Source organism: Lycium barbarum, chromosome 6 (assembly GCF_019175385.1).
Source record: "Lycium barbarum isolate Lr01 chromosome 6, ASM1917538v2, whole genome shotgun sequence".
Classification (NCBI taxonomy): Eukaryota; Viridiplantae; Streptophyta; class Magnoliopsida; order Solanales; family Solanaceae; genus Lycium; species Lycium barbarum.
Genome location: NC_083342.1, coordinates 11,546,013 through 11,567,296, shown reverse-complemented (window position 1 = coordinate 11,567,296; position 21,284 = coordinate 11,546,013). Strand labels below are relative to the sequence as shown.

At 34.9% G+C, this 21,284-nt stretch overlaps 2 protein-coding genes across 3 annotated transcripts; both read right to left on the bottom strand.

Moving 5' to 3' along the window:
* Window positions 1–279: 279 nt before the first annotated feature.
* On the bottom strand, window positions 280–4,668 carry LOC132643798 (uncharacterized). The gene is made up of 5 exons (XM_060360327.1): window positions 4,563–4,668; window positions 4,442–4,503; window positions 2,401–2,478; window positions 2,226–2,324; window positions 280–801 (listed from the first exon to the last, which is right to left on the bottom strand). The coding sequence occupies exons 1-5, from the start codon at window positions 4,666–4,668 to the stop codon at window positions 508–510; spliced, it is 639 nt and encodes a 212-aa protein (XP_060216310.1). The 3' UTR covers window positions 280–507.
* Window positions 4,669–8,316: 3,648 nt separating this feature from the next.
* LOC132600780 (uncharacterized) lies at window positions 8,317–16,392 on the bottom strand. Of its 2 annotated transcripts, XM_060314162.1 has the most exons (7): window positions 16,073–16,392; window positions 15,930–15,961; window positions 12,510–12,607; window positions 12,343–12,425; window positions 10,399–10,476; window positions 10,223–10,321; window positions 8,317–8,821 (listed from the first exon to the last, which is right to left on the bottom strand). In XM_060314162.1, the coding sequence occupies exons 1-7, from the start codon at window positions 16,184–16,186 to the stop codon at window positions 8,528–8,530; spliced, it is 798 nt and encodes a 265-aa protein (XP_060170145.1). In that variant the 5' UTR covers window positions 16,187–16,392; the 3' UTR covers window positions 8,317–8,527. The 2 variants fall into 2 exon arrangements, with proteins under 2 accessions (XP_060170145.1, XP_060170146.1); XM_060314163.1 differs by lacking the exons at window positions 15,930–15,961; window positions 16,073–16,392 and adding an exon at window positions 15,720–15,811.
* Between the last annotated feature and the right edge of the window lie 4,892 nt (window positions 16,393–21,284).

Genomic DNA, 21,284 nt, shown 5'->3' with positions numbered 1-21,284 from the left:
ACTAGACGTAAAAGTTATAGCAGTTAAATGCATTTCAAATCTAAGTGAAAGGACAATTATCACTCTTAACTGGGAGTGATACTCCTCTATTAACTAAAAAGGCGATATCTCTCTCACACTAACCAATAAGATCATCCCAAGCGAGAACAAGTTGCATAAAATTCTTCAGTAATTACCCCTTCTTTAAAACAGCAGCAACTCATCATTAATACAACACGATCTCCTTGGATTCTCTCTATGTTGAGTCAACGTGGAGGACAGATAAAGTAGAGTGCCGAACTAGGTTAACGCAAACTAAAATCGATTTACACAAGAAAGATTCAGGAACTATATATTCAACGTATTCACATGTCATTAGAATTTCAGAAACGATATTTCACATACATGGTATAATAGAAGAGAGTAAAGAATTTTACTAATGATTCGGACCGGACGATCTACCTCATTGAAAATCAATGTCTCTTATTCCAATGAACTTAAAACATTGAGAAAACCTGCTATCAATAATCAACTTCTACCATCAACATCAAACCCAGCTCCAGTCCAACCAGGTGCTGCTGAACCTCTACCTGTAGGCACTATGCCAATTCCCTTTCCTCTTCCCTGGAGATTGATTTTCTTCTTACTTCTTGCTTCATCAAGAGAAGGCAATTGTTTTTGTCCATTTTCTGCTGCACTACTTCTAGCATTTCCTTCTTTCAATGTATTTCCAGATGATCCGCTCACCGATTCTTGTGTATCGTTAACTGAGGAAACATCTTGAGTCATGCTGCTTTGTACAGGTCCCACAGGACTTTGATCCTGAGACATAAGGAAAAAGCCACGGCCACTAGTTAGGAAGTCATCTAAAGCACAAAGCAAAACAAGCATTATATTACTGCAGTGTGCCATGTTATCCATATCGTTCCAAATAAAATTCAAAAGTAGAAAATAGAGCAATACAAGAAACTCTCCAATTCATATCCTTGAAAGTGAAATTATTTAATCGAACAGTAATCCTTTTAGTTTCTAGTTTTGGTACAAGTTGTAATATTGCTGTCTGGCATTTATTCTGCTCATATTGAAATCGTTGTCTTTTCACCCAGAGAGATGGTTCAGAGCTGCTCCGTCTTTGCAAATACAAGATGTGAGACTAAATTACTCAAAATCTGAGAAGCAGGGGGTAATTTGGTGCTTTTCAGAAATAGATAAGAGAACCGGTTAATAAAAAAAATGGATAAGTGGATTGGCCAAACTTGGGCTGGTCTGGGACATTTTTTTAGACCAAGTAGTTCGCAAGGTGCTCAGCAATCTTTAAGATCAGTTAGGGCTTAGAATGTTAGAGACAATATTGTGCAAGCTCTAAAATAAACCAAGACTAACATTGCTTAGGTTCTAAAATAAAACCGTCTTAATTTGATGCTAGTACAGAATACAACAGTTGATGTCAATAAGTGAGGGAATCACTACTTACAAGTTACAAGTGGGATAGCAATCTGCAAGCAAATGAATATTGCAATACGATTATGCGGCTGAAAAGGTGGGAAAACATGGTGCTTTCGAGGATCAATATGGACAGAGGCGATAGAGCATAAAGAAGGAAATAATCGAAGTGAGACAAAAAGATATAATTTTATGGCTGCCAGGGCATTGCAGTGCTGACGTTAAAATTAATAAGTGAATGGTGACAACAAAGGAAAATGAGGAGAAAGAAGGAAAGAAGCGTCGGAACTTCAACTAGATTTCCAAAATACTTCGCAAATTCAAAAGTAGTGTTATTTCTGAGTTGCCAGCGGAATCATGCCAAGTATTCTATTCCATATCCTCAAAGCTATTTCAAATTGTAAAAATTAAAGCTGAGATAACCAAATAATGTGTTCCATGTCCCAACTGTATCTCCTCATACTCTCCTTTTGCAAGATTATCTATCAGCAGTCTTATAATGAATCTGACAGTTGGTTACTGGACATGACTACTTATTATGCTGGACGATAGAATTGGTCAAAGACATAATTACTTAGAGGACAGAAGATTAACACCAGTTTGTGTACCCCACTCTTCCATGCACAGATAAGGAATGTCCAAAAGGAAATACTATATAACAGCATAAACAAGAGATAACACACTGCCAATAATTCTTGTCCCTATCGGAAAAAAAATGGATACAAAGCATGTAAAAACATACTGAAAACCAAATAGAATTCCAAATATGCATGAAATACACAAAGATATGAAAGAATTCTTACAGAGGCCGAGGCAGTGGATGCTCTACTTGGATTCAAAGCTTCCAGCCGTCTTTTCAATTCCTCCAATCTAGCTAGCTGACTGTTGCTACTTTCCAGAACCTGTAAAAGAGAATCTGATTTGAGAAATGTTCACACAATCTAACACTGCAATGTAATAGTACAGAAGAAAAAATACCAGGCTATTCAAATCCTCACAAAGCTTTTGTTTAATTGCCTCCTCGTCCTTAACAGCCTGTGATGCCGCTTCCCAAGCCTAAAAATAATTACCAGTATACTTTTTATAAGTAAACCACATAAGCAATGACGTTTTGTTAAATTTTCTTAAACTGACAAGTATGTGATTTAGTTGTTCCCTGTCTCGTGTCAGAGCCTATTTCTTATTTCTTCCATCTTTTCTTTAGATTGTTCAGAACATATTAAGTAGCAGAACCACATTACAAGAGATGTAATGCTTTCATTAGACTGATTATATAAGGACATGGTATAATGGGAAACTACAGTGTCCCCATAAAAAGTGACAGATTGAAACTAGGAAGAAAATTCATCCTTTATATTTTATCTGATTTACACGGGAATGAATCGGTACATACTTCCAAAAGTTACGATCAACTTCTGGTTAACACTGCCAGGCATGGAAGTCTGGGTTCAAGGAGGAACGAGAGATGGGACTATGAAAGTCAACGAGAAGAGAAAAGATACTTTTTGCACTGCAAATAGAGGTGCATCTATACAATGGTGAAGAGGTTGGAGGCACCTCTATTTGCAGGTGTGAAGATAAGACAAAAGATACTCTTCACACCTCCAAATAGACAATGACTTTCGGTGTACAAGAATTTGACAACTAGCCAGCTAAAATGTGATTTAGTGCTAAACCAGCATTATTGAAGAAATAGTAGCTGATACAAAAAGATTTTCTATGGCAGGTAACTGGAGAGGTTTGACGGTCATTGAAAGTGCTGAGAAACAAAAAACAGTTTTCTAGAGGGTGTCTGAAGATAGAAGAACGATGAAGATAACGCTAGGGTTGCCTAGCGACTCCAGTCACTCTATTACGTACTCCAAAAATATAATAGTCCATGAACATGTGTTTTTAACATTATTCTTCCCCTTCCTCTACACTCTACTCATCCTAAAAATTTGTGGATCATCAGTTTCCTGATACCTTTCCTTCATTCCTTTACTCCCTTCATCAGTCCCTCATTCTCCTCCTCCTCCTCCTTAAAATATCCACAAGGACTTCTAATCACCCTAGATACCTCCAAGGTCGTTTGGTTTGAGGTCAAAATAGTCCCGGGATTACAATCCCGGGACTAATTTATACCATCTGTTGGTATTATTTTATACCATCTGAAAGATGGTATAAAATAATACCAGTATAAGTGGGTTAAGAAGGTATAAGTTGAGTTATTCCAGCACTAATTTTTATACCACGTTTGGTACAAGGTATAAAATAATCCCGGGATAAATTTATACCTTATACCAAACATGGTATAAAAATTAGTACCGGCATAACCCATGTTATACCTTAAACCAAACGACCACAAGTGTTCTTCCATCACTCCTCTTGCTCCACAATCTCGAATTTGCAAGACTTTCTCTAGTGAGGTTCACATGCATGAGCCTCAGGTTTACCAAAAAGATGTTTCTTATCCTACATAGTAATAAGCAATACTAAAGGAATTCCAAGCTCTAAATGCAAATTTGGGACATTATTCTTGTTCCTCCTGGCAAGAAGACTGATACCTTGTAATTGGGTCTATGAAATAAACAAAGATCTGATGGCTCTATTGAGACTGATTATTAGAGGTGATTCTCAGCAGGAAGGGATAGATTATACTAAAAGTTTCTCCCCAGTGGTCAAAATGAGAACCAATAAATGCCTGCTCACTGTGGTTGTTAAAAAAACTGAACTGTCTGTTAGTTAGATATTGATAATGCTTTCCTTCATGAGGAGTTTTATATGGAAAAAGGAAAGTTACTGCAAGACCATATGTTTTGAGAAAGAGATACCTAACTTCTCTTAATGGTAGAAAAATCGGAAGTGGAGTCTTTTTTCATGCTTGTTCTTCCTTCAGCTTAGCAACACGGATTCTCTCTGTCGACATTTCTATTTTCTTTCTCATAAGTTCAAGTGCTTTAGGTGCACAGGAAGCACTTAAATCAACTGTGTCAAAAGATCAAGGTGCTCAACGAAGTAGCATTGACGAGTCACAAACCTGCTTTTTTTTGGCCCAGCAGTAAGCTTCATCTCCATTGACAGGTTCGCGAATTCCTTTTTGACATCACGGATCTTGGAATAATTTTCATCAATCCCATTTTCTTGACAATAGTGCTCACCACCTCTATGAGTCTTCACAATCTTAATTTGCTTTCCGCATTGTTTCTCTGCTTCAGCCTTGAAAACTTTAAAGGCTTCTAATGCTTCGCTTTTATTACGAAGCATGTATAGTGAGTAATCATCGATAAAGGTATAAAGTATTTTTGACCATATGCTTTCATGTCCGGACAACATATATAATGTATGATTTCTAATATGTTGAACTCCTCTTAGCACCTTTCTTTGACTTATTAGTCTACTTGCCTTAAATGCAATCCACACAAGTATCGAAATCAGTAAAATCTGAAGTACAAGTACTCCATCATTTAGTAATCTTTTGATTCTATCACTGGAGATATGTCCTAATCTCCGATACCATAAAATAGAGGAATATTCATTTATAACACATCGTTTAATACCAGTTTGGACATGCATAACATTATGAGTGGAATCATTTTGTAAATTAAGAGAGAAAAGACCATGATTTCATGATTGCGGGGGCACCACTACATCCAACGTATTTATGACCCGACTCACTATCGCAGTCTCGCAGGTGCACTTCAGTATCTTACTTTCACGAGGCGGGATATTTCTTATGCTGTTCAACAGGTATGCTTACACATGCATGCTCCGCGAGAGGTTCATATGCATGCTCTTAAGCACATCCTCTGTTACATTCAGGGTACACTTGATTATGGTTTACATCTTTATCCATCTTCAGTTATTGACCTCCTTTCCTACACTGATGCGGATTGGGGGGCTGCCCTGACACACGTCGGTCGACGTCTGGTTATTGTGTCTTCCTTGGAGATAACTTGATATCTTGATCTTCGAAACGCCAACCTACTCTCTCTCGCTCGAGTCTTGAGGCGGAGTATAGAGGGGTTGCTAATGTTGTCTCCGAGTCATGCTGGATTCGCAATCTTCTGTTGGAATTGCATTGTCCTATTCATAAGGCTACTATGGTGTATTGTGACAATGTAAGTGCCATTTATCTTTCGGGAAATTCAGTGCAACATCAGCGCACCAAGCACATTGAAATGGACATCCACTTTGTTCGTGAGAAGGTTGCGCGAGGACAGGTTCGTGTCCTGCATGTTCCATCCCGTTATCAGATTGTTGATATTTTCACCAAGGGACTATCACAAGTCTTATTTAAAGATTTTCGGGACAGTCTCAACGTTCGTAAACTTCCCGTTTCGACTGCGGGGGTGTGATAGATTATGTAAATATTAGTTAGAATATTTTGTAATCTCTTATTTTAGGTTAGAATATTTTGTAATCTTCTATTTTAGAATATTTTGTAATTTCTTATTTTATGTTAGAATATTTTGTAATCTTCTATTTTAGGTTACCCCTTAATTCTAGGCTAACATTACGGTTGTATAGTTTATATATTAACCAAGTTAAGGAATGAAATAGATAGGGAAAATATTTTCTACAAAAATGGCAGAGGAAAACAGTTGTTCCCCACGCAGATTAAAAAGTAAACATGTGTTGCCAAAATAGTAAAATTGAAGGGTTAATATTTAGCTGCAAAATACAGGCGTCCATAGTAGAAACGCAAAGAAATTCAATCACCCAATAACATATGTCCAAGTTGACAGTACACTTTTTTTTTTCACTTCAAGTTGACAGTACACTTCGCATTAATGCAGTTCGTCCCTGTTTAGGGTACTATTTATGTATAGAAATTCAATCACCCAATAACAAATGTCCAAGTTGACAGCACACTTTTTTTTTTTACTTCAAGTTGACAGTACACTTCTCATTAGTGCAGTTCGTCCCTCTTTAGGGTACTATTTATGTAGCTTCGAAATTCAATCATCCAATAACAAATGTCCAAGTTGACAGCACACCTTTTTTTTTTTTTACTTCAAATTGACAGTACACTTCTCATTAGTGCAGTTCGTCCCTGTTTAGGGTACTAGCTTTTTGTACAAATGTTTGTAGCTGTGTGGTCCCATCCAACTCCCACTTCTATATATTAGTAAAAGTAATATATATATATAATATGTGACGGTAGTTACTCAGTTAACTCCCTTAATTTGAGCTTTCTTTACGTTTCCAAGTCAAACAGATTTAAGGAATCAATCTTCATTTTCCAGCTACTAATAAAGGTCTTCACTCTTGAGAATCTGACATTTCACAATCTAAAAAAGAGGGATTGGTATTCGTGGAAGAAAAAAGAGATATTTCCTCTGTCCTAAAAGGATAGTCACTTTTCACTTTTTAAAAATTAAATTTCTTAATTTTAATCGTACATTTGAACTCCAAACACTAGGAATTAGATTATAAAATAAAATATACTTCATGGGCTAAATCATGAAAAACATCTTTCAGCAACTTTTTTCTTTCTTTCTGTATAAATATCCTCATTACCTACAAATTCGTGGACTCTAGTAGAGGTGGAATCTTATAACAGCATTATTAAAAAGAAAAAGGCTTTCATGAAATGGAATTGGAAAAAAGATGAGTAACTTTATCCCATCTCTGACCAAAGAAAAAGTCCCCTCTAATTTGGTATAAAAGTACCAAGAGGATATGTCAATTCTCCATTGGTTTATTCCAAGGAAATGGAATTAATGCTCTATATATATAGCTCATGTGAAAGGGTTCAGTTCTTTGAAATCTAAAACTTAGTGAGAAAATAATGAGAACAACTCAAAATGAAAGGATGAGTTGAAGTAAGCTTAAGAGTGATAGGGCTACTTTTTATTGGCATACAGTACTGTTAATTTGGTGATCACGAATTATACATATATAGCAGCTGACATGCCAAAGGAAAGTTGCCCTATTACTCTCTCTGCTTAATATATACTATTTTCTACCACATCCTACTGAAGTCTCAAGTATATTGCATTCTGTAAGTAAATACTTTTTCCCATTTTAATTTATGTGATAATTTGAATAGACACGGAGCTTAACAAAGTTTTTTTTTTTGTTTTTTTGAAACCTGTGGTCCGATAATATCACATCATTTGTGTGGCTATTGAAACTGATTGCTTTGAATTGTCATAACATTTGTGTGATTATAAAAGCTTTTCATTAAGGATAAAATGGAAATTGTAAAGTTAATTATTTTCAATTTTGGAATTCTATCTTTTTCTGAAACGGACTAAAAAGGAAAATGTAACGCATAAACTAGAACATTAGAAATACATTATATGCAAAAAGTATAAACTTAATATATACTCCTATGCTATGTTAATTTTTCTCCTTTGACAGGAAGGACATGAAATGGACATTCAGTAATGCAGGTTTCAATTACGGACCAAGAATAAGACAATAATAACAAAGCAAAGAGGTATCAAGCAGTTGCAACCTATATTGCTCAGGCTATCCAAAAATGTTGCTACACTAGTGTCGGATCCTCCAAAAATGCACTACTTTTGGAGGATCTGACACGCACCCGTTAGCATTTTTGAAGAGTCCGAGCAACGTATGTTGCAACTTGCGACAACCACCGTGCACAGCCCAGCAACTCGGGGAACAGTTCAGTTGTGGTGGGCAAAACATTTCACAGGATGTCCTGCATCATAAATGTACCAAAAATAGCTGCAGGTTACATTATATAATTCTAGATCTTCTAGAGCACTTCAAATACTAGACTTTAAAAATTATAGCAGTCAAATTCAAATCCAAGTGAAGGGGCAATTATCACTCCAACTGTGAGTGATACTCCTCCATTAACTAAAAAGGCGATAACTTTCTCACACTAACCAACACGCCCTCCTTGGGTTCTCTCTGTGTTGAGTCAACTTGGGGGACAGATCAAGTAGAGTGCTGAACTAGGTTAACGCAAACTAAAATCGATTTACACAAGAAAGATTCAGGAACTATATATTCAACGTATTCACAAGTCATTAGAATTTCAGAAGCGATATTTCACATACATGGTATAATAGAAGACCGGACGATCTACCTCATTGAAAATCAATATGTCTCTTATTCCAATGAACTTAAACATTGAGAAAACCTGCTATCAACTTCTACCATCAACATCAAACCCAGCTCCAGTCCAACCAGGTGCTGCTGAACCTCTACCTTTAGGCACTATGCCAATTCCCTTTCCTCTTCCTTGGAGATTGATTTTCTTCTTACCTCTTGCTTCATCAAGAGAAGGCAATTGTTTTTGTCCATTTTCTGCTGCACTACTTCTACCATTTCCTTCTTTCAATGTATTTCCAGATGATCCGCTCAACGATTCTTGTGTATCCTTAACTGAGGAAACATCTTGAGCCATACTACTTTGTATAGGTACCACAGGATTTTGATCCTGGAGACCACATATGGAAAAAGCCACCGGCATTGGTTAGGAAGTCATCTTAAGCACGAAACAAAACAAGCAATATATCACTGCAGTATGCCACGCTATCCATATCGTTCCAAATAAAATTCAAAAGTAGAAAGAAGAGCAATACAAGAAACTCTACAATTCATATCCTTGATAGCAAAACTTTTAATCAAAAAGTTTTCCTATTAGTTTCTAGTTTTGGTACACGTTGTAATATTGCTGTCTGCAATATATTCTGCTCATACTCAGATGGAAATAGTAGACTTTTAACCCAGAGCGATGGTTCAGAGCTCTCTGTCTTTGCAAATACAAGTTGTGAGACCAAATTACCCAACATCTAAGAGGCAAGGGGTATTAAGGTGCTTTTGAGAAATAGATAAGAGGATTGGCCAAACTTGGGCTAGTTTGGGACATTTCTTAAGACCAAGTAGTTCGTAAGGTGCTCAGTGATCTGTAAGATCTGTTAGGGCTTAGAAGTTAGAACGTTAGAGACAATATTGTTCAGGCTCTAAAATAAACCAAGACTAACATTGCTCAGGTTCTACAATATGTCTTAATTTGATGCTAGTAGAGAATACAACAGTTGATGTCAGTAAGTGAGGGAATCACTACCTTACAAGTGAGATGGCAATCTACAAGCAAATGAATATTGCAATACGAATATGTGGCTGAGAAGGTGGGAAAACATGGTGCTTTCGAGGATCAATATGGACAGAGGCGATAGAGCAGAAAGAAGGAAAGAAGCTAATTGAGACCAAAAGATATAATTTTATGGCTACTGCCTGCCAGGGCATTGCTGTGCTGAAATTAAAATTAATAAGTGAATGGTGACAACAAAGGAAAAGTAGGAGAAAGAAGGAAAGAAGCGTCGGAACTTCAACTAGAATTCCACAATACCCGGAAAATTCAATAGTAACAATCTCTGAGCTGCCAGCAGAATCATGCCAAGTATTCTATTCCATATCCTCAAAGCTATTTCAAATTGTAAAAATTAAAGCTGAGATAACCAAATAATGTGTTGCATGTCCCAACTGTATCTCGGCATAATCTCCTTTTGCAAGATTATCTACAAGCGGTCTTATAATTTTCAGACGGTTACTCATGACTACTTATTATGCTGGACAGTAGAATTGGTCAAAGACATAATTACTTAGAGGACAGAAGGTTAACATCAGTTTGTGTACCCCACTCATCCATGCACAGATAAGGAGTGTCCAAAAGGAAATACTATACAACAGCATAAACAAGAGATATCACAGTGCTAATAAATCTTGTCCCTATCTGGGAAAAAGAAAAGGATACAAAGCATGTACTAACATACTGAAAACCTAATAGAATTCCAAAATATGCATAAAATACACAAAGATATGAAAGAATTCTTACAGATGCAGAGGCAATGGATGCTCTACTTGGATTTAAAGCTTCCAGCCGTCTTTTCAATTCCTCCAATCTAGCTAGCTGACTGTTACTACTTTCCAGAACCTGTAAAAGAGAATCTGATTTGATAAATATTCACACAATCTAACACTGCAATGTGATAGTACAGCAGACAAAAATACCAGGCTATTCAAATCCTCACAAAGCTTTTGCTTAATTGCCTCTTCGTCCTTGACGGCCTGTAATGCTGCTTCCCAAGCCTAGAAGTCATTACCAGTATATTTTTTATAAGTAAACCACATAAGCAATGGACATTTCGTTAAATTTTCTTAAACTGACAACTATGTGATTTTGTTGTTCCCTGTCTCGTGTTTAGAGCCTGTTTCTTATTTCTTCCATCTTCTTTTTAGATTGTTCAGAACATATTAAGTAGAATAACCACATTACAACAGAATTAATGCTCTCATTAGACTGATAATATATAAGGACATGGTGTGATGGGAAACTACAGCGTACCCATAAAAAGTGACAGAATGAACCTCGGAAGAAAATTCATCCTTTATATTCTATCTGATTTACTCGGGAATGAATCGGTATATACTTCCAAAAGTTACTATCAACTTCTTGTTAACACTGCTAGGCATGGAAGTCTGGGTTCAAGGAAGAAAGAGAGATTGGACTAGGAAAGTCAACGAGAAGTCGAAAAGGCAAAAGATACTCTTTAAACCTGCAAATCGAGGTGCATCCAAAAAAGATACTCTCATAAGACTGATTATAAAAGGACATGGTGTGATGGGAACTACTGTGTCCCCATAAAACGTGACAGAATGAACCTCGGAAGAAAATTCATCCATTATTTTTTATCTGATTTACTTGGGAATTAATCAATACATACTTCTAAAGGTACTAACAACACACTGCCAAGAATGGAAGTCTAGGTTTTCTAATTCAAGGAGGAGCAAGAGATTAGACTATGAAAGTCAAAGTCTCAAAGAGAAGACAAAAGATAATCTTTACACCTGCAAATAAGGTACCTCCAACCTCTTCACCAGACAATGACTTTAATTTGACAACTAGCATTGGCCCTAAACAAGCTAAAATCTGATTTAGTGCTAAGCCATTATTATTGGAGAAATAGTAGCTGACACAAATATTTTAGATGGCGGTTAACTGGAGAAGTTATACGGTCATTGAAAGTGCTGAGAAACAGAACACAGTTTTTCAGAGGGTGTCTGAAGATAGAAGAACGATCAAGATAAAGCTAGGGTTGTATAGCCACTCTAGCCACTCTGTTACATACTCCAAAGATAAATAGTCCATGAACATGTGAATCTATCATGATTCTTCCCCTGCCTCTACACTCTACTCATCCTAAAAATTTGTGGATCATCAGCTTCTTAGTACCTTTCCTTTATTCCTTCAGCCCCTTATTCTCCTCCTGCTTAGAATATCCACAAGGACTTCTAATCCCCTAGATACCTCCAAGACCATGAGTGCTCTTCCATCACTCATCTTGCTTCACAATTCTAGAACTTCCAAGACTTCCTCTGTTAAGATTCACCTGCATGAGCATCAGGTTTACCAAAAAGATTCTTCTTAACCTACTTGGTAATAAGCAATATTATAGGAACTCCAAGCTCTAAATGCAAATCTGGGACATTATTCTTGTCCCCCCCCCCCCCCCCCCCCCCGGAAGAAGACTATCCCTTGTAATTCGGTCTAGAAATCAAACAATATCAGATGGCTCTATTGAGACGTATAAGGGTAGACTGGTTATTAGAGGTGATTCTCAGCAAGAAAGGTAAGATTATACTAAAACTTCCCCCCAGTGGTCAAAATGACAATCAATAAATGCCTGCTCACTCTGGTTTTTAAGAAAAATTGGACTGTCTGTTAGTTATATATTAATGGTGCTTCCTTCATGAGGAGATTTATATGAAAAAAAGGAAAAGGAATGTTACTGCAAGACATATGCTTTGATAAAGAGATACCTAACTTCTCCTAATGGTAGAAAAATCCAAATTGGAGTATTTTTTATTTGTTGAGGTAAAAACGCAAGAGTGTGTGTGTGCCCGGGGGGGGGGGGGGGGGGGGGGGGAGAGGAGCTCAGCAAGGGTTAGACAAACCTTTCGTGCCTGTTCTTCCTTCAGCTTAGCAGCACGGATTCTCTCTGTTGACATTTCTATTTTCTTTCTCATGAGTTCAAGTGCTGTAGGTGCACATGAATCACTTCAATCAGCTGTGTGTCAAAAGATACAGGTGCTCAACGAAGTATCATTGACAAATCACAAACCTGCTTTTTTTGGCCCAGCAGTAAGCTTCATCTCCATTGACAGGTTTGCGAATTCCTTTTCGACATCACGGATCTTGGAATAATTTTCATCAATATATCTGGAAGGATGTAGCACAATAGAGAAAATTATGATGCATATAAGTCTTGGAAAGCCCATCTGATGTGGGAAAGCAGTCTGATGCAGGAGACAGCATAAATTCATGCAAAAATTACACCTCTATTACTTCTGTAGAAACTTAAGCTTCTTCAAACATTCAATACCAAATCAATTACCTCTGGCAATGTGTTCACCAGATAAAAGAAACTAGAACATATAGGCAAGGTTTGCACAAGCTAACCCAGATATCACCAGCATTTAAGAAAAGGAACTAGACAACTAGTACATCCACTCAACATTGCGAAAACACCTAGAAATTTACTAAACAAAGATCTGCATGATGAAAAGTGTACCCTATGTTGCAACCAAGGGTGTGGCCAAGTAGTTAAAGTGGGTTGAGAACCATGAAGTCTCAGGTTCAAATAGCGGAGGCAAAAAACTAGGTGCTTTCTTCCTATCTGTTCAAGCCTTGGTGGACAGAGTTATCCGATACTTGTGTTGGTGAGAGATAGTAGGTATCCATGGAATTAGTCGAGGTGCGTGCAGGCCTGCACACCAAGGTTATTTAGAAAAGGAAAAAAAAAAAAAAGAGAGAACTCTATGCATGAGAACAAATTTTCCTTGAGGAAATCTCTCCAATATGATGTTTTCATTTGGAAAATGAATGACTAATCTTTTATCCCAACTTTTCTCTAATTTGTTAAAAATCAATGAATGATCTCAAATTTGTATATTTAGTAAATGAATTTGTAAATATTCTAAAATAAATCTTTTCCTTGATAATTGGTTTCCATACCATATTATCTTTTTTATTTTTTTGTTTCCCACCCGGTGTCCGGTACCTGCATTGGAGCCCGACTAAATTTGGATTTGTGCCGTGTAGGGCCCATTCAGGGGAAGCGCTCCCTACCAAGGATTTTTCCATACCCAGGGCTTGAACCCGAGACCTCTTGTTAAGGGAGGAGCAGGCCCATCCGCTGCACCACATCCTTTGGTGGTTCATACCATATTATCTTACTCATAGATAAACCTCACATACTATTCTATCAAATTTAGTAATTTGTTTATATAGTTTCTGTTAAAATAGTAACCAGCTTATTCACTATTTGAAACTACACAAAATAGACGTTTTATTTGTGAATTTATCCCAAGATTTCTTTTCCCTAACTGTGTATAACTGCCCAATCAAACCCTGTGAAGAATGCTGGTCATCAGAACTCATTACTATATCCTGGAATATGCTAAATCACCTTATTTTTTTCTCCCAGTTTTTTTGTTGGGATAACATGGTACCGGGGACAATTTGCACACTATTTTCTCCCAGTTTCTTACCATACTCCTTTCATTGAATTCAAGTTTTCTGTTCCCTGTATCATCTCTTGCTGTTTATTTCGCAAAAGTAAGAGCATACTTCGCTTCGTTAACCATCCATTCTCGGTAAACTTTTTAACAGTGTACTACTACACAAAGATCCAGTATTAGAATGAAAAAAGTTCAAACAAAGCAGAATGTACAAAGAATCCATATCACAGGTCCCAATTTGTTTAAGGGTAGTTGATTGATTATTTAATTAGCTTTTTTTTTCTTTTTCCTTTTTAAATAACTGCAGACCAACTTATCCACATTCTCGACTATTACATCAGACACATGTATCATTTGCTAATTGATTTGTTTACCAGTATCTATTGAACAAAGAGGAATTCATATCAACGACCTCAATTAATTTGATATTAAAGAGTAATTAATCCATTGATTGACTAGTATCAAAAGATATTTACAGATGTGTACTTCAAAAGGTCAAGTAGCATTAAGCTAGAGGAGCAACAAAAGTAACTAACTCTAGAGGAAATATATTTAAGTAAATTGGAAACAAATAACCGGTGAAATGCCATAGAAACAAACAATGGAGAGTAGAAAATTTAATAAGATCCAAAAAAAAAAAAAAATTGAAATAGAGAGGTTGTTTCCGATAGACCCTCGGCTCAAGTAAAATATTTCAAAGCATCTTGAAAAGAGAATACGGAAATGAAAGCAGTAACAATAACAAAATAATGCGATATGGAAAGCAGTACATAGCAACAACAACAACAACATACCCAGTGTAATCCCACAAGTGGGGAGGGTAGGATGTACGCAGACCCTATCCCTACTTTATGGGGTAGAGAGACTGTTTCCGGTAGATTCTCAGCTCAAGAGAGATGTAACCGATGCAAAAAAGTAAGTAAGGAAAAAGAGACAACAAAATAGTAATGAACAAAATGAGCGAAGCAACAGATATCGAAACATATAGGCGAAAAAGAAACTACACGATACCTAAATCATACTACTAAAAGTATGGAAACACTCAACTACCTACTAACCTTCTACCATAATCCTCGACCTCCAAACTGTCCTATCTAAGGTCATGTCCCCAGTCAACTAAAGTTGTGCCATGAAAGCGGTACATAGCATCTAGAAAAAAGAACACTAACAACAATGAACTCTCGAGGAAAGATATTTAAGTAAATTGGAAACAAATAATCAGTGAAATGCGACAGAAACAAACAATGGAGAATAGAAAACTTGATAAGATCCAAAAAAAAGGTAGAAAAATTAAGAAGTCAACTTACTTTCTCAATTGAAGCTATTTAAGTAAGTTTGAAACAAATAATCAGTGAAATGCGATAGAAACAAACAATATAGAGTAGAAAATTTGATAAGATCCAAAAAGAAGGTAGAAAAATTAAGAAGTCAATTTACTTTCTCAATTGAAGATATCTAAGTAAGTTTGAGACAAATAATCAGTGAAATTAGATAGAAATAAACAATGCAGAGTAGAAAATTTGATAAGATCCAAAAAAAATTACTCCTTCTATCCCAATTTATGTGATACAATTCGGATACCGAGAATCAAACTTCTTTATTTTGACCGTGAATTCAGACATACAATCTTTAAGTTTTTTGAAAACTAAATTACATATTTAGAAACTACATAAAAAGTACTATAAGTCCTAATAATTAACAAGGCATACGAATAAATCGCGATCAAAGATTTTCTTGTTTGACTCTTGAACTCCGTACTGTATCACATAAATTGGAACAAAGGGAGTAGAATAATTAAGAAGTCAACTTACTTTCTCAATTGAAACAAATAATTAGTTGAATGCGATAGAAACCAATATTTTAAGATGTTTTTTTTCTTACTTTTCATATCGTTTTCAAATACATAAATTTTTATCTTAAAATAGTGAATTGATCTAATACAATTTAGCTTCAAAATATAGTGAAATTGATTCTCCAAAAGCAAAAACTATCACATAAATTGAGACTGAAGTCTAACTTACTTTCTCAATTGAAACTGTTCTTCTTCAATTATCTGTAACCAAACACCAACACGAGAAATCAATCAAACAATGTGTACAAGAGATAATTCTAAAATTAAAACACTATTTATTTACAAGTAAAAATAATTAGAGAAATTACCTACCTTTTCAGTGTAAGCAATTACAGGTGATTCTCTAGCAATGCCATCAGGTCCAATCTCATGTAACATTACAGGTTTAGTAATGTCATTTGGATTTGAATTAGTGTTTGTTGCCATTGATCTAATTACAATTTGGTTACACTACCCAAAAAAAATTAAAAGTTGAGTTCTAAATAGTCATGAAAAAGTTTGCTAAATGGCGAACGTGGCGGCGACGTTTTTGATGGCGTCGCGGCCGCACGTGCCGAGCCGAGTGCTGCGGTAGAGAATTATCAGTATTGGGATTTGGGATTCGTGGGCGGAAAGCCGGAAAATAAGAAAATGATGGAAAACTATAAGTGGTCGTTTGGTTTGAGGTCAAAATAGTCCCGGGATTACAATCCCGGGACTAATTTATACCATCTGTTGGTATTATTTTATACCATTTGAAAGATGGTATAAAATAATACCAGTATAAGTGGGTTAAGAAGGTATAAGTTGAGTTATTCCAGCACTAATTTTTATACCACGTTTGGTACAAGGTATAAAATAATCCCGGGATAAATCTATACCTTATACCAAACGTGGTATAAAAATTAGTACCGGCATAACCCATGTTATACCTTAAACCAAACGACCACTAAGGGACTAATACCACCCAACTATATCTGAAATTGCTACCACACATTTTTATTTTTATTTTTGTTTTATTACCCCTAAACTTATTTAAAATGAAATAATTACACTCCTAAACGCTGACGTGGTAAGGCGAGAGTGTGTTTCACTCTCTTTGAGAGAGTGAGAAACATAAAAAATGAAAAAACTTAATTTTTTTCTTAAAAATCTGTATTTTCTTAAAATATGAAAATAAATCTAGCTTTCTACATTTAATTTTAAAAAACGGATTTTCCACATTTTTAAAAAATAATTAGTTTTTTCAAAATTTTATAAAAATTCAGTTTTTTCACATTTTGACAAGAAAAACACTTTTTCAGATTTTATTTGAAAAATAAAAGTGTCCTAAGAAAATGAAATCATGAAAATCAAGATCTTTTAAGACATTTTAAAAAAAAATCACGTTTTCCATATTTTAACAAAATTCATGTTTTTAGTTTTGTATTTAAAAAAAACAAACAAATGGGTTTTACAAAAAATCAAATTTTCAATTTTTTTTTTAAAACAGGGTTTTAAAAATCATTTTTTTAAAAGAAAATTCTGTTTTTTAATCCATGTTTTCAGTTTTTTTTTTAAATGGGTTTTAAAAAAAAAATCAAATTTTCAATTTTTTTAAAAAGGTTTTTAAAATCATTTTTTAAAAAGAAAATTCAGTTTTTTTTTTAAAATTGACACGTAAGCTGAAAAAAAACAAAAAAAAAACAAATAAATACACATGTGGCAAGGAGAGTGTATGTCACTCTCCCATATGAGAGTGGGCCTCAACGTTTAGGGGAGTAATTATTCCATTTTAAATAACTTTAGGGGGTAATAGGACCTAGGAAAAGATAAAGTGTGTCGTAGCAACTTCGGATATAGTTGAGGGGGGGGGGGGGGGTAGTAGGGCATTATCCCAATATAGTTAAAACTCTTTTATAATTGGCATTCATTATAACATTGTGATTTTTTTCGGAACGGATTTTTGATGTTACTCCCTTAGTCTCAATTTGTGCGGCACTTTTGTTTTCAAAAGTCAATTTAAGCAAACTTTGAAGCTAAATTGAATTAGATTAACTCAATATTATAAGTTAAAATTTATATAATTGAAAACTACATGAAAAGTACTATAACTTGCAACTTTTTTCATATCAATTTGGTGAAAAAATACATCTTAAAATGTTGGTCAAAGTTCATGCAGTTTAAATTTCGAATAATGAAAAGTGTCACATAAATTGGGACAGAGAAAGTATATTTTATTTCACTATAACAACATTCTACCTATAACAATAATGACATTCATTTACACTTTTTGTAAAATTACTTCTCTATAATAGCCACTCACATATTATATAATAATATATTTTTTTACAGAAATATACTCCCTCCAGTCTAAAATAATTAAGAATTTAGCTTCTAAAAGATAATCCAAAATAATTGAGGCTGTAGTCTATCAATAAGGTAGTATATTCTTTTTCTTTTTCAAATTTACCCTTGACACATTCTTAATTCAATGAACAAATTTAATGCTTGTTATAGTTTCAGAGTCCCTCTTAATTAAAGATATTTTAGACAATACACCTCTTAATTTTTAGAAGTAAGCGGATTTCTTAATCCATGTGTTCAAGTCTAAAACTTCAATTATTTTGGATCAGAGGGAGTATTATATATAAAATAAAATATTTATAATAATTATCATTAATATTATGCACATAGTTATGAATTTATCACTTAGTAATTTATTAGTCTTCTCAATTTTTAATTAATGAAATATGAAATCAATTAAGATTTCAAAATTAACAAGTATTTTGTTTTCGTCTATAATATAAAAAGTAAAGAAAAGTAATTTTTGCGTAATTTTAGTTATAATAGCTAAATGAGATCTAAATATCAAATGTCAGTATGCATACGTAACAACACTTCAGTATAGCAACCATGAAATTTTTAATGAAATTTTCAGACAAACGCTGCCATTATATAGAGGTTTGAATGTATCATTTACAACGCGTTCAATTTGGGTCTTCTTTTCTGTTGTTGTTTTCCAGTCCAGTTCACTTAAAAATAAAGTATATTACAAGTACTTGTCTTTCTTTTACTCTTGCACTTTCTTCAAATCATTTTTCAGATAACAACTTTCTTGAGTCGAGGATCTATCGGGAATAACCTTCCTACCTCACAAAGATAGCGGTAAGGTATGCATATACCCCATCCTCCTTAACCACCTTTGAAAATATCTTGGGTATGTTATTGTTGTTGTTAAAAATAAGGCTTAAGTTATCCGCCGCCATCTAAACTTGTCCACAGATTCTACTTAGACACCTCAACTCAGGCTTGTACCTATTGAACACCTTTACCACTCCGAATTTGAACCATTCATACACTTTTTGCCGACATGGACAAAAACGTGTTCTTCACTCTCTTTAGGCGGGTAGAACAAATCCAAATAATATTTTTTTTTCAGCTTATACACCTAATTAATAACTAATATAATATAAATAGTCAAAAAAGGGGGAAAAATAATCACCTAAAAGAAAAATGAGGAAGACAAGTTGTCTCCCTCCTCAAAACTCCCTGCAACTGAGATGTGCGTGTCTCCGGCATTGCTTTGGTGATTTGTCGTCGAAGCAACGCCGTGAACATTTTTGCCCCTTTCTCTGACCTCCGTCTATCCTAATCTTACTAGATATATCTCTATTTGAGCTGATTTTTATGTTTATGACTGTTTTTCCGCTTTGTTTGGCCGGAGTTGTTCGTTTCCCCGTGAAACTCCATAGATTCCGAACTTATTTCATCAAAATTAACAACCAACAAAAATATGAACCATGTGAAAAAAGTACAAATTATAGCAAATCTACTACTTAAAACGTAAGAACTGAAAATAAAAAAATTATTGGCAAAGATTGGCCACCGAAGCTTTGATCGAAAAATTCTTCTGGCGACGTCCTTGCTCTCTTCCTTTTTATCTTTAGCTCTTCTCTTTAATTGAACCTAAATGAGGGAAGAATGGGGGAATAACTGTTGATGGGGTGAGGGGATGGCGGCTGGGGTGGGGGAATGGCGGCCGGTGGTGGTTTGACGAGGAGGAAGAAGAAGAAGAAGAAGAAGAAGAAGAAGAAGAAGAAGAAGAAGAAGAAGAAGAAGAAGAAAAGGGGACGATTGTTTGGGTTTGGGAGGTTGGGGGTGGGGGGGGGGGGGGGTCCAGTCCTTTTCTTTTATAACTATTTTTAATGAGTTACATAGATTTAAAATTTGCATCTTTTTAAAAACCACAGTTCATTATTTTAATGAGTATTTTGAGTCCAAATGTCATGTGTCCACATTTGATTCGCCATTTTGCCACATCATCTACGAGTGTTAGTACACACACTTTATAATTTCCCCTGATGGTCAACAAAGTGTCTGAGTGTTCAAATCCGAAGTGATAAAGGTGTTCAATAGGTACAAGCCTGAGTTGAGGTGTCTAAGTGAAATCTGTGGACAAGTTTAGATGGCGCAGATGACTTAAGCCTAAAAATAAAGTAAAATTATTACTATGTCAACCAAAGGTTGTGGGGGACCAATAAATACATACATGTTTGTACATAATATGCATTCTCACCTCATTGAATTATTTAGTAATGATAAATTTATATGACTTGGTGTAAATATAAGTGTAAGTAAATATTACCAGGTTGTAGCGGGATGATAAATAGTAAGTAGCCTTACCGCCTTACATCATTAACCAATACTTTTTGGTTCTAGACATGGGTATATAATTAATGTTGACTAGTCATGAACTATTCTCACTAAATATCTTTTACCTTATATAATAACCATTATTTATTTTTGACAAATTCAAAAGACCAAAATTACTCATAAATAATCTCCCTCCGCTCCGATTTATATGACACTCTTTCTTTTTAAATCAGTCCCAAAATAACACATTTCTATATTTAGTAAAAATTTAACTTTAAAATGCTCATTTTATCTTTAATGAAATAATTTACAACCACACTAATATCTATGGCTCATTTCAGATCATAAGTTTCAAAATCTTCTTCTTTTTTCTTAAATTTCGTGTCAAGTCAAATACCTTCATATAGATTGGGACGCAGTGAGTATAAGGGATCATTTTTTTTTCTTCAAAACATGAGTATGGTGGTTTCCAGTTTGCGTTACCTTTGACCTTAAATTGAAAGGTGCTAAGCTAAATGGATAGGATATACATGCCACTATGTAATGTTATACAATTTAACAAGAGATCTAAAATGTAATGTTATAACAGCAATCGTAGGAATGACGAGTAAACAAGAATTCGATGAAAATAATCAAGATCCTCTTTAGTCACACAAGAGCATAAAATTATATATAATGATTGTGTAATGAACTTTTTATATTATCAAAATAATTTAATCTATTATAGCAGGTTACTGACCACTTATTCTAATTATCAGTCAATGCTAGTAAATAGAGTTATTTACAATCCTTCGTTCTCTTAATTGGATTGAAATTAAACTTGGCTCAATGTTTTACTAAAAGGATTGAGCAGAATACAACAAAGATTCCACTGCATATCTATATATAATATAAAGTTAAGTATAAACAA